General features: G+C 38.9%; 1 protein-coding gene across 2 annotated transcripts in view; it reads right to left on the bottom strand.

The window, feature by feature from the left end:
• The window catches only part of DOCK8 (dedicator of cytokinesis 8), a 96,567-nt gene extending 82,898 nt beyond the window's left edge, over window positions 1-13,669 (bottom strand). Inside the window, exon 1 of one of the 2 annotated variants that reach the window (XM_082783859.1) lies at window positions 13,507-13,669. In XM_082783859.1, the coding sequence (XP_082639985.1) occupies window positions 13,507-13,559 (53 nt within the window). In that variant the 5' untranslated portion in view covers window positions 13,560-13,669. The remainder of the gene's footprint in view (window positions 1-13,506) is intronic. The other variant, XM_082783861.1, reaches the window with a different exon arrangement.
• Window positions 13,670-14,666: the final 997 nt, after the last annotated feature.

Genomic DNA, 14,666 nt, shown 5'->3' with positions numbered 1-14,666 from the left:
ACTGGCACTGCAGTGAAGACTACCAAGAACTAACAAGAGGCAACAGCTCAGCAGCTGCAAGCCTTTTACAGAGCAGAAGTGGCACCAACAGCATTAACAGCTGCTACAGCTCTAACAGCTCTACAGAGCTATCATTTTGGTACATGTTCCCCTCTTCCCTTCCTCCTCCTCCTCCTTCCTTCTTCCCTCCCTTCTACTCCACTCCTTTTTTTTTTTTTTTTCCTTAGGAGAAAGCCACCTGAAAAATAAAAGTGTAGATTTGAATGAGTTTTTTTTTTTCTTCCCCACAAAAGTCATGTTGGAATTCACAGTTAGTCAGTAGTCCCATGTTATGTTGCAAGACAGTATAAACCTAGAGAAAGATGGGAGATGATTGCAGCCTAAGGCTTTCCTGTTTTTTTTTTTTTTTTTCAATCCTTGGTTGCTCCACAGTGTTGGCGTAAAATAATGTCAGTTGGAATTCATTGCTTCACTCTGTATTGATGTGTCCCTTCATGAATGATGATGCAGTACTCCTTGGTGCAAATCTTGAAAAAGCTGGAGCTCACCAGACTTTCTGAACCACCCAAATATGACTACAAGATAGCCCAAAAAATATACCAGTGCTGTTCTGCTTAATCAGATTTTTGACAGCATCTGCCTCACTCATTGATACAATCCTCTAGCAATTCTCCTGAATTGCTGAAAAAAAAAAGTTGAAACATTCAACTTTTTATTGAAAAAATACTCTCCAATGCAAAGAGTACAGTTTGTATAATATATTAAACCAATACTGCAACTGATGTAACAGACTGTACCTGTGGGTTTTTAAAATTAAATCTAACTTGTAGGTCAAATTCTGAGATGTGTCTCAGTACAGAACTCATTGCAGGTTTGGGGACCTGGAAGTTTGGGGTAGTGCTTGGGCCTAGATGAGGTGTTGGGAAAGAAAGGTAACATTGTCATATACTTTCTCTCTCTAACATGTAATACTGTGGTTGAACACTGGTAACTTCTATAATTAAAATGATATGAATACACATTATGCAGGAAGCTAGTTCTGTAGTTCTTTGAAACATGTTTAAAAGAAGAGACAATAAGGATTTTGCTAGTACGGATATCATACAAAATCTTGAACACAGAATGAGGGATTTACAGAGAAAAGAAAACACAAAGAAAATAGTTTTAAAGATCATCTATTAATTGGAAAACAGAAGGTATGTAATGGGAAAAAATCTTAAAAGTATGCTTCATATACCTACCAATCCAGTTATCCAAAGAAAATTAAATATTATGTACTAGAATGGGGTATGAAGAGAAAATTTTAACACCCTGACGATCTCTGTCAGCAGATTCTGAGGAACAGTCTTCTGCAAGAGCTGCCTACGTAATATGACATCAAGAAAAGATGAAAAAAAATAAATAAATAAAAAGGGACTATAAGAAAAACCTCCAAGGATGGAGAAACATTTATACGTAAATGTATATAGATGGGAGAGTCATAAAGTAAGACAGTGAAAAGTTTGGCTTAACAGGTAAAGTGTTAATCCTTAGCTACCCTGAGGAGTAATCCCTTCCATCTGTTGCTGGTGCAGAAGCTTCTCAGCTAGCTTTTGTTCTTTTTCTGAGGCTTCAACATACAATTTCTCTAGTTACAACTCAAAAACACGGAACCAAAAATTCTGGAAGAGAAAAAGCTATCAAATACCTACCCCTCTTCTCCACTCCCACATACAAACACAGAGATTTTTGGGCAGCAATCCAGATCTTTAACTAGCAAATATGGGAACCTTGCTTAGAAGTTCTTCTCTTGCTGCCAGTGGAACTGCCTGTTCTTTTAAGTTTATAATTAGTCCTTAAGGCACCAGAGGCTGGCTTTGCTACTCACTGTTTACAGCAGTGGCTGATCTGAACTAGCAGCTAATTGGTGACTCAGGTAGGCTGTGCATCCTTCAGCATGCTCTTTCTTAGGGGTCTACCGCATTAAGTGTGTATCAACTAAGGCAATAACGATCCTATTCAATTTGGCTGAAGTTTAACCACAATCTTCCCAAAAGAGATGGTGCAGGAACGAAGAGAGAAGTCTAGGAGAGGAAATTGACTTCATTACACTGGCAGCTTGTTACACTGAAAAACAGGCAAGAGGTCACTTTTTATTTTTGTCCCGGGTCATGTATGCCATTCATTCAGTGAAGATTTTTCACTGCAGCTTGGCTTTGCTGTTTCTCCCTCAGGAAGAGATAGACATAAGCATACAAACAATAATAATACTCTACTAATAATAAATATTTTCTAATCCTAGCAGTGGAGAAAAAGGACAACCATATTTTCTTGCCATACAAAGAAACAGAAGACTTAGGATGTGGCCCTGATGAACCACGCTTTTATGTGCATTTTAATCACGATGTTCTGTGGATAATATGCAAAATATAACATTTGAGAAAAGATTGTACATTGTTGACTGGTTGCCTATTGCAATTGGAGTGTTTGTAGGTGTAACGTTTCATGTGACAGTATACTGGTACCTCCTGGAAAGCAAGGTATATAAATTAATCTTACCTGTTCATTTTAGTATAGGTTTAAACTGATCATGAGAGTTTATATACTCAATACAAAATTTTTAATGAATATTTCACATGATGCTAATTAGCAATGCTAACAGAAGATAAATCTGCATGGAAACTTTTTTTTTTTTTTTTTTTTAAATGTACTCATTGGCTTAAAATCTGATGGCATTCTGCATTATGTACACAAATCTTTCATTCTGAAGGGATTAACCTCAATTCATCTAAGGATAATTTTCCATGGTTGTCTCAAGAGAACTTTCTGTGTGTGCTAAAGCTCACATTAGGGCTTCTCTAAATAGCCATTTCAACTGAGAGGGCTGAAGAACAGCGTTCTAACAAGTGTCCCCTGATCTCTACAGAAGACTGTGTGGGTATTCCTGGGCAATACTTTGTGGCTGTGCTTAGTTTTTTGTTTATACGTTTGTTCTTTGCTGAACTGTTTAAATGGCTTCCAAAATCCTGGATCATCTACAACAAAAAGGGCAATTTCAGAAACATTAGTGATCACATGTGCTAGCTTTTATACTGTGACTGAAATGTAATGGAACAGCATCAGCGTGTCCTTCTGGATTTTCATTTGTTCTACACAGTTCTACCAACTCAAAACAAGCTGATTATGGCATAAATGTAAGGATTTATCTTTCAGCTCATGCATATTACCTGAGCTTCACAAAGACTTCATTACAAAAGTGCTACTGTAATACTCATAATTTTATAGAAACCCATAATCATACTAGTTGCCATGCTTTGTTTCCACTTTCCTCCTAAATAACAATTATTAATAGTAAGTGAAAGAATGTCAGATATTAAAGATAATTATACAGAGCACTTTACAGAGCACTTTAAAGTTATTCTTGGGGAAATTTCCATTTTTTTTATGACAGGGTTGGTTATTTTGTCACTTCTTTTCTTTCCAAGACCAAGATTGTAATTTTTATCAAGAAGGAAAGAATGTGTATTTTGTATCTTTCATGACGTACTTCAAATCAAATTCACAACATATTACAGATGAGTCTTTCATACTGCAATAATGTAATTATTTCACAAGCCAGTGGAAGAGATAATGAAAACAACACCAAACTAAAAAAAAAAAAAAAAAAGTTAATAAGTTAATATTTTGGCCCCTCATTTCCTAAGAATACTGATTTGTAGAACTTTGGTGTGACCTTTCTGTGGGTGACCTTTCATTTGGTTCATGAGGAAGCAGCAGAGCCCTGCTGTGATGTTGCTAATGGCATAATGTGGGACTTATGCTGATATTGTTAGACTGGCATCTTCAACTCCTCTCACAGAATCACAGAATTTCTAGGTTGGAAGAGACCTCAAGGTCATCTAGTCCAACCTCTGACCTAACGCTAACAGTCCCCACTAAACCATTTCCCTAAGCTCTACATCTAAACGTCTTTTAAAGACTTCCAGGGATGGTGACTCCACCACTTCCCTGGGCAGCCTGTTCCAGTGCCTCACAACCCTTTCAGTGAAGAAGTTCTTCCTAACATCTAACCTAAAACTCCCCTGGCTCAACTTAAGCCCATTCCCCCTCGTCCTGTCACCAGGCAGGTGGGAGAACAGGCCAACCCCCACCTCGCTACAGCCTCCCTTGAGGTACCTATAAAGAGCGATAAGGTCGCCCCTGAGCCTCCTCCTCTCCTTGTGGCCTATGCTACCACAACTCACTCTGGAAGATGCTGCTGGGTCTTACTGTAGATGTAAGCTCTTTACAACCCAGTATTGATGGGAAGCTCATAATGCTGATGGTTATCTAACTTCTGCCTCTCAAATATGCCTAAAAGCAGTGATTGATATTGGAGCTGGCACTGGGATAACACATAAAAACATACAAATCTTGCCCAACCAAGCTAACACACTAGATCAGTAACAAAAATAAAATCCTTGGGTGTTTTTTTTTTTTTTCCCCCAGTTATTTCTTAGAATAAAATTTATATTTTTTTCCTTACAGCTTTAAATTTAAAGGAAAACAAAAGGATCTTCTATTAGGTCTGTGTACCTGAAAGACTTGGCACAATTTCAAGTACATGGGGAGGTACTGCCATCTTTAGAACAGAGAATTTTGATTTCAACAGAATAGAGAGCAATAACTAAGATACAAGTGAAAGACGGATCTTCTGCTCCCACTCTTATAAATAAAAAAAGTCCAAAGAATTTTGCACATTAACAACAAAGATGTTAAAAATAATATATTTTTGTATTTGCTGGCTATTGCTAGAGGTACAAATTCTATAGAAATTATGCTATACACACTCACACACACAGATTGGGATGTTGCATCATGAAAACTGCATTTCAATTCTTAATTCATCTGTAAAATGTCAAGCTTTGAAAAAGCTTAAATGTTATTCTAACAGTGTTCTGGACATGAGATTTTGTTATTATAATGATTGTAAAGCTCAGCTCATGTGACTACTGAAATAAAATTTATTCATACCAAATCCAGATTGCTTGACTTTAGGTAAAAATATTAATACTAGGACCAGGTGTGCTAACTCTTTTATAAAAAATCTCAAGGTCATTATTATTGGAGTTAGGTAACTGCATGACCTATCACATGCAGGTATTGCTCTACAATGGTCAATAGAAAAAATGCTGTTGAAGTGGTTTTGTTTTGGTGAATTTGGCTAAACAGCTGGTTTAGTCCTAGATCTATTCTGCTGTAACTGCATTCTTGGTAGCAAACATTCAGGATGGGTATGGTATCTAGTAAGCGCTTTTCAGAGAGTGGAATTTACCTGCTGCTACAAACAATACAGTTGTCTGTTTTGTTTCGATTTGTTTTGTTTTTTTAAAAAACAGGTTATGAAGTTAGAATAGAAATAAAGAAAACGATGCTCGACTATGCTCATGTACAATAGTTTTAATGACCATAAAGCCTAAGATAGGTTTCATGTTTTTTTTTTTTTTCTTTTTTTCTTTTTAATGAAATACAACATTAAATATTATTCTTTGCAGAAAATCATGTCTGAAAATTCAAAATACCTGGAAAGGTAAAATCAGGAATGTTCATATGTGGAAACTGGTGGATGTAAAGATGCTTCTCTTTTGCAACTTCACTTTTTTTGTATGTAAACTTAGCATTTCCTGTGCCACAAAAAACGAACCTCATCTCAGACTGCAGCTTAGACTTTCCAACACATGTAAATGTTTGAAGTCTGAGAGTGACATAAGATTTTTGAAATGGATTCTAAATGCAGCTTTTGTGCAGAGCCTAAAGTCCATTTCTTGCTCATCTTCCAGAGATAAACCAAAACCCACAGTATTCTAATCATGCAGCACAGATTATCATGCCTGGCTTAGTGACTGCACAGATATATGTACAATATAAATCCAGTCTTCAACAACTGTTATAGAAAATAGCTGTATTTTAAAGACAATTTGTATACCCAGTCAGATGAAGAGATTACCTTCCAGCTAACAACAGCTGTCAATAACATCTGTCTCTGCAGTAACAACAGTATTCTGCTTGCATGGCCAAATGTTCTCTAAAGGCTTTGTTTCTACAGGGGCTGTTTGCTGACAAGTGGCTGCTATTACCTTGGTTCTATAGCAGGCAGACCACTCCAGAAAAGGTAATCATAAAATTTAGGGTAAACAGTACAAAAGTACAAAAGTCATTAGCATCCTCAAAAAGTAGGAGAATGGCATTTTCTCACTCTTTCTATTCTACTTCCTAAAAGGTGTTTTTTTTTTTTTTTTAATATAATTTTATTTATTTTTTATTATTATTATTTTTTTCCAAGCAGGAAATGTAGTCTTTTGCACCATAAGAAAGGTCTGTGTATTTAGTCTTTGTAATGGACAATAGGATGTCAAATCTAATAAGAGTGTTCTGAATAATCTTATCTTTGAAACAATGAATGGATACTTATAGACATTTATCTCAGCACTATGAATTTATATCCTATGGCATGATCTTGGTATATAATGTTGATCACTTTGCAAACTCACTACTGTAACTGATTTACAATCCACCTCTGTCAGAACTAACTGTTCACAGTTCCCACCAGGACCAAGTACTTCTAAAGGATTCACATGGTGTTGCATGGGCACATGTGTTTTTGCAAATTGTTTGCTTTTCATTAACTCTGTGCTTGTACAAAATCTGACAGCTTGCAATCTAATCTGAGTCTATAACATGTTTATCGGAATTTGAGAAAAACTGTATAACCATGTTCGTCTTTACATGCAGTTGTCTCTCCTGTGGCCTCCAGCTAGGTTCTAGCTCACATGGTCTACAGCACAGCTCACTCCCAGGTGCAGTCTGATTGTGTGGATGCATACAGGCTCTGATATAGTTGCACTTAAATGCAACAACTATTAATTGCAAAAATTTTATATGCAAATCAGCGGATACTGGTTATATTACACATAATGACCAGCCGAACTGCACCACCTACGTTTGTCGTTTGCTCAAGTATGGCTGTAAAGCAAGTTTAGAAGCAGTGCACTGATGTAGATTTAGTCCAGTTTGACTACTCACTGGAAAGTTTCATTTCCTAGCAAAGGCAAATGAATTATCTTCAGGGCTGATGAAAAGATAAACACACAGGCATTAAGAAGTTCCCTCTATTAACTGCAGAACTACTTACTATAGACAGGATCCCTACCAAGCCTGCTTTAATATTTTAAACTATATGGTAGATTTAGGTCATTGTTCCTGCAGGTTACATCTCCCCCTTGGAGTGGAAGAGTACCTGTAAACATGTCCCAAATAAGAGAGACAGGATACAATACCAAAGGAAATAGCCACCTGAGACATCTAATGGATGTTGCTTAGCCTTTCACATGCAGTGAGCAGTCATAGCTGATACAACAGGGATGAAACTGTGGTCAGAAGTCCTCCTCAATTTTTCTGCTCACTCAGATTGTCCAGAACCCAGGAAGTAGTGGGATGGGAGGTAAAGAACCTATATGCAGAGGCTACAGCAGGGATTGGCCTTTGTGAATAGCACATGAAGGAGCAGACTTCCCTGTCATCTCTCTTCTCCACCCCTGCTCTAGATGCATGTTCAATCTATTCCTTGTGCTGAATACAAATCCAGAAGACACAAAAACAATGATAACTTAAAAATAAAAATAAAGATAGGGCAAATCAGCTTGCAGTAAGTCAGGAAGAAAGGAGTGACCTTTCCTGGGAAGAAGTAATTCTTCAGAAATCAGGTTTTTCATATGTATAAAGGAAACATGTCTAAAGCCAATGAATTACGTGTTGGATGAACAGACAGTGAGGTACTTTGAGAACTGGCTGAACGGCTGGGCACAGAGGAAGCTCAGTGGCCTGCAGTCTAGCTGGAGGCCAGTAACAAGCTGTGTACCCCAGGGGTCAATGCTGCTTCCAATCCTGTCTAACATCTTCTTTAATGATCAAGACACATGGGGCAGAGTGTACCCTCAGCAGATTTGCAGATGACACCAAACTGAGAGGAGTGGCTTGCTTTTGTGTACACCAGACCCTCCATGTCTTGCTGCCATCCCTCCAGAGTGACCTGGACAGGATGAAGACATAGACTGACAGGAACCTCATGAAGTTCAGCAAGGAGATGTGCAAAGTCCTGCACATGAGGAGGAACAATTCCAGGTGTCAGAACATGCTGGTGGCCACCCAGCTGGAAAGCAGCCTGGCAGAAAAGGACCTGAGGGTCCTAGCAGACACCAAGCTGAACACGAACTAGCAATGTGTTCTTGTTGCAAAGAAGGCTGGTGGTATTCTGGGCTGCATTAAGCAAAGTATTGCCAGCAGGTTGATGAAGGACATGGTCCATGGTCTGGGCATGGTCCTGGGCAACCTGCTGTAATTGACCCTGCCTGAATGTGGCGGGGTTGGACCAGATGACCCCCAGAGGCCCCTTTCAACATCAGCCATTGTGTGATACTGCAAAAAAAATGAGCTGATAATTTGATCGGTTCACACTCTACCCTGTAAACTGGGAATAGGTTACACATGCTCTGGCAATTGAGAAAAAAATGCATGTTGAACCCAGATGAAAAAATGTAAAAAAAATAAAATTAATGAAAGGTGAAAACAGTGTAGTGATAACCTCTAAAGACAACTGCCCAGATATTTCCTATAGCCAAATTAAAAGGCTGTCAAACAAAACTAACATGCAGAAGCAAGATGATAGCCTGTTCTTTATGCTCCCTGCATGTGCAAATCAAAGCAATTTCAAAAGTCATCTTCTCATTTAATTTCATGGAAGTCTATGTAAACTGTCATTTTAATATAAACTGTTAGTAAGAAGCTGCTACACATAAGATACAAAACTTATGTACATGCCATTTTTATCTTTAATTTGTTATTACTGCTTAATATTCTCCACACAAAATATAAAACCACTTATTTCACACATGTAGTACATAAAAAGCAATCTGTTGCCATAGTAATTACAGATTAGTTTTTTTTTAGCTTCTCTTAAAAGCCATACGTATATGTATATTTATGCTTTGGATCTCAGACTAATTCAGACAGATTGCTATTTGATTGTTTGAAAAAACTCTTTTGAATATAAGCTTGCAAGGGCTTATTAATCAGAGTTGTCATCACTCAGATTCCCATTGTGCAACTCATTTGAGTAAAACAGGATTCAGAACTTTGATCAAGTGTGCTTTTCCCTTGTGACTGTCTTTCCTGAATTAGGTTGATTCAGTAAAAATGAATACAGGATTTTTAATACTACCACTGTTCTGACATATGCTCAAACAATGGTTCAGAGGTCATATTTGATAAGAAATAGATAACAAGTAGCTTTTAAAAGTTGAGAAGCCATGAATGTGTGTTTTAGGTTTACAGCAAAAACCCCGTCTTAACTATTAACATACTGTTATTTTATTGAGTTTTCTATCATGCACTACTTTATGTAAAAAGCTGACTAGGAAAATTTCTGAGTTTTTGAAAAGTGCATCTTTATACTTACCACATGAGCCTGTTGTACATACAGAATATAAAAGAATTGAGGATCTCTCTGCAGCTTATTGAATATATTTAAAATAAAATGAACAAAAAAATAATGAAAAGAAATATCTCGGCCTATGCAATGAAGTCTGGAAAACTATTCTAAGTAATTATCAGTTTATTATATCCATTCAGTAAGAGTTCTATTGAAATTCAATCAAAAAATACATGCTTCAATCCTATCAAGGTGATGCAGTGAACAGAAATCTGCTGTCAGAATAGGTAGGAAATGGCCTGTTCTGCCACTGGAACCATTCTGTGCTGTACCTGACCCCTCTGCACTAGGCTTTGCCATTTAAGGTAATTTCTTCTGAACCTTCAGAGATAAGACTCTGTACAATACAAGAGGTTAAGCTGGCTTTATTGTGTCAGGTAGGAGTAACTTTAATGTATTGTTGTTATTAGTGTAGAGTTCATGGTACTATTTGAGAATGAGATAAGGTTTTGACTGTAACCTTAAATTTTATTTTTAATAGGATTTCTTGAGCCAAAGGTTTGCCTTAATTTATATATATTTTTAAATATAGATCTACAACTCTAAACTCATCCTTAAGTATACTTCTTAAAAAATTTAAAAAAAAAAAAAAAGTTTGGCAACTGGACAATTTCAAGAGCACAGAAATTAAATGGTAGGACTAAATACTGATAATGTTTTGTATCACTCACAAATGCAAACATCGGTGGTCTGCAGAGAGAGTTCAGAAACATGTCTATTGCAAGGGTTTTAAATGCATGGGTCACATGATGAAATTAAGTGATATGTTAAGGGGTTGTAGTGCTGCTCTTGATATAGCTTTCTGTTTTGTAATGTATCTGTTGAAATGTTTTGATTGTTCAGGTAGGTGCCTAAAGCATAATTTTATTCACTTGAAGTCAAAACAAAGTACTACTACTGAAAGATCTATGTGGAAGATAAAATAATAAACTATACTAGCTAAATAAAAGTAACAAAAATAGAAATTTCTTTAATGAATGTTATGTTTATCCTAACCCACTGCTGAGGCAAGCTGCTTAAAATTCAGCTTATATTGCCTCTCAGACATACATTGCTCAATTGCTACATGTTAGAGCCCACACTTTTGCCAATGATTTCTTTCTTCAGCAGAATTGCTTTCTTCAGCACTTTAATAATTTTTTTTAAATAAATTTTCTTGGTTTCTGGTTAGAAATTTTGTGATTGAAAAGCAGAAACATTTACAACATGCAGTCCAGGTACCTTTAAGTTATTATCTAGGAGTTACTCAATTCAGCATGGACAAACAACTTTTTCATGTTCCATGGTGGTTTCTGAAAACTTTGTACCCCTAGCACTCTCAGACAGCACCAAAAACATCTCCCAGTAGTGCACAATTAGGAGGGTTTTATTCCCCTTCCTTTGCCTTGTGCAGGAAGCCATTTGGAAAGACACATATAGCTTATTTTCTTTTAAGTGATACCTTTATACATTCTTTGAAATGAAGTCTAAGTTGTAAACAAATTTAATTTCTCATGTAACAGTAATAAATATTATTTGAATAGGATGTTTTCTGTGGTCTTGCTCAGTTTTCAGCCACTCAGCTCTAGGTAGTACACAAGTAGGTTTTAAGAATGTTGCCTAGCATGAGGGACACTAATTTAAGGGCTTGCTCCTTCACTCTGCATATAAGATGAACATTGTTATATATAAAAGTTATCCCATTAAAACAGAAGGAACTACTCACACATGCGTGCATTAAAAACACATGTGCAAGTCTTTGCAGGATTAAAAAAGGCAGGAAGCAACAGGTTGGGGCAACAAACACAGGATGGGTGGAAGGAAAAATAAAATTATAGGAAGATGTGGTTATGTGGGTTATGTAGGTTGCATATGCAGCCTACAAATCCGTACTTATTTTAAAGCCTGATTTTAAAGTTTGACCTTATTTTAAGCAATTGTGATGCTTGTCATGTAATAGTCATTCCTGAAGCAGCTGCAACCCCCATTGCACATGATCAAGGACTCATGCTAACTTTAAATCATGACACCAGAGCACTAACACAACATTTTGGATTATGCCAGTGCTATTTTTTTTACAGAACTTTGGTCAGCACAGCTTGTAAGATGGTTGCATATCTATCATGCTTTCCACAAACACAAAAGGCTCACCCATAAGATCATGGAGACAGCCAGTGTTGTTGTACTTAGGAACCAGTAAAACTCTACTGGTCCTTGCTGAAAACTGTATAGCTTAGTCAAGCCACTGGTGAGAGAAAGAGCAAGAAAGAGAAGAGCTTGCATATGTATTGGTAGTGGATGGAGAGTAATTATACAGACAATGTAATAGCTCTTGTAAATGATGCCTTGCCAGTAATGACCAACTTTCATTAAGAGTTGTATTTTGAAGAAGTAAGCTCAGGAACTCTGAAGAAAGGGGAACACAATTTTATAGCTGTAGAACAGCCTTTTGTGCACAGACAAGTAAATTATTTAGACAGTGACTTTATATTCCTCTTATTTTGAAGATTAAAAAAAAAAAAAAAAAAAAAAAAAGAGCTTCTTGTGAAACATACTACTCTACTGTCAGTAAAACAAACCAAGGGTCATGCAAAAATGGCCTGGTCCTTCTGAAGAAAGGGAAACATGATGTTCTGCTAGCAAATACACATAATTCCTACCAAAGTGTAAAAGAGAACATTCTTTCTTGCCAAATAAACATGCAGGTTGTTAAAATGGAATTGCAGCCAGAACATGATGAGTAACATATTTGAGCATTTGACTTACTACCAAAAATACTGAATATTTTGCTATCAGATCAAAATAAAAATAAATAAAAATAAAATCCAAATGGTTTAATTTAACAACAGTTCTTACTAGTGAAACTTTTGTCAGCTCTTGTAAAACAATGCCAGATTAATTGGTAGTACTGCACTCCTTTGCAAGGCTTTAGTCACACAGACATACAGTGACCATCACCACAGCTGGGAAAAGCTGCCAGAAAGCTGACCCTAAAAATAGGAAGAAAAAAAATAATCCAAGCCCTCTAAATCCAAGCCAGTTACAGTATATTCAAACAAGCTTCCAAATGATCAGAAAACATGGCAGGACCCTGCAGGGAACCACTCATCTGATGGCTTCTCAATATGATATCTCACCCTTGTGTATGTTCCCCATAAATTTAAAATGAATTCTCAAGGGACAAGGAAAGGTACACTGATGTGTACTCTGCCATGGGAAAGGCATATCGCAGTGGAGCTAATTTTATCCTCTGTAACTGAAAACCCAAGTCTTCCAATAAATTGCCGGGGAGGTGGAATTTCTATGCATACTTTTCTCTCTGGCTCAGAGATTGGCCTTATCCTCAGTTTATACATGTATTACCATTGTGCTATTTGCTCTTTTACGTGTCAGCAAACTCAGTTACCTTGTACTTACATCAACACCCTGGAAACAGAGATTTTGTCTCAAACAACAATGCTCTTGAAAAGCTGGCCCGTGTTTCCCTTTAACAGTGTGAAAATAATTGTCTTGCTTTCCTACTGCTGCTGCAGAGCAGAGACCAGCTGAGAGTCACCACTTCCCTGGGAAGAGACAGCAGAGTCTAGCAGTCTGCAAGCTCAGAGTTTGGTGTTCAACAGCTAACTCACCCACTCGATTCAACGGGGGAGAGAAAGATACATTTATTTCTAATCAGAAGGACTTTTTCTTTTCATAGATGAAAGGGTAAGAGGGAAAAAAAAAAAAAAAAAAAAGCGCACGGGGGGATACTACCGCAGTACGGACGCCCTACATAAACCCTCCTTTTGCCAGGTGCGACGCTTTCAGCCTCAGATCTTTTTGCCGCTGCGTGCGGAGAGGAGAAGGAGGAGAAAGAGGAGAAGGAGAGGGAGGAAGAAGAGGAGCCCCCACCTGCCCTCGGCAGGCTCGGGGGCGGCGGCAGAGCCCGGCTGCCAGCGGCGGGCAGGCGGCTCCGCGGCCGGGGGGCTGCGACCCGCCCCGTCCCGTCCCGTCCCGTCCCACCGCGGGGGTCTCTCTCTCACCTGTTGATTTTCAGGGCAAACGCCCTCCTCTCTGCGGCGGGCAGAGTCGCCATGCGGCCGCCGAGGAGGGCAGAAGCCGGCTGCACGCACGTCGGGCGCCTGTGTTATTACTTATTATTATTATTGTTATTAATGCTACTACTTATTGCATGCTGCGGGCTACGGAGCCGGCGGCCGTCTGACAGCTCTTGGGTGGCAACTTCCGCGTTTACCTTCCTTACCGAAATCGGCCCCAGTGGGAGGGCTCTGCCGCTCCGCACCGACGGCTTCTCGCCCCGCTCCCCCGGGACGGGGGGCTCCGGCGACCCCGCCGCGCCCCGCAGCCCCCGCTCCCGACCCTGCTCCCTCCCGGATCCTTCCGAAGGATCCGGAGGGGATCAGTGGAGAAAGCAGGAACTGGACCGGGAGAATTTGCCGTGGAGAATTCGCCTCGCACCTGCAGGCGAAGACCTGTGGAAGGTGTTGAGCATCCCTGCCAACACCCCCAGCCCCTGTCACTGTGGAGCCGTGGTGTTGGTGTTGCACACCCACACACTGCCCTTTGCATGCGTGGGAATAGCTGGGGTCGCTTCTCCGTCCCCCCAGAACGGTGATGGAAGGGTTCAGACAGGTGGAGGTCGCAAGGTTGGAAGCACATGAAGGTCAATACCTGGTTATTGAATACATGCAAGCCACAAGCCACATCTACAAGGAGGAGCACACCTCACCACAATGAAACACAGTTTTAAAGTCTGTGAAACCAAGGATTAAGATGTGAATAGATGTCACTTCTTGACCTGTGATGATATTTTGCCGATACACACATGCACCCTGGATATATCACCCTCTTACCCCTTAAGTACTTGACTAGTAAGGAAAACCTACAACTACCAATAAGTTTGGCTCTAAGCAGGCACCACTACTGTACTTTTTACCTTCACTTGCAGCTTGACTCTTTTAGACAGCCATTTTTAGTAAGTATCTTGTGGTTGTGTTGCAAAGCGATGTTTCCTGACTGGTATGCTTCTCTTGGCCTTGGTGCAGATTTCACTGCTTCTGCAATAAGCAGAACTTGAGCTTCATTGAAAGGGGAAACAGAAGCCAGAAATGGTTTCTGTAAATGAATTCTGGGTAGAAGAGGCAATTCAGTTTAGGCAGTCTTTATTAAATCATTGCCTTGG

The sequence above is a fragment of the Aythya marila genome (assembly GCF_965140915.1).
Source record: "Aythya marila genome assembly, chromosome: Z".
NCBI classification, from domain to species: domain Eukaryota; kingdom Metazoa; phylum Chordata; class Aves; order Anseriformes; family Anatidae; genus Aythya; species Aythya marila.
This window is presented reverse-complemented; position numbering and strand designations above follow the sequence as displayed.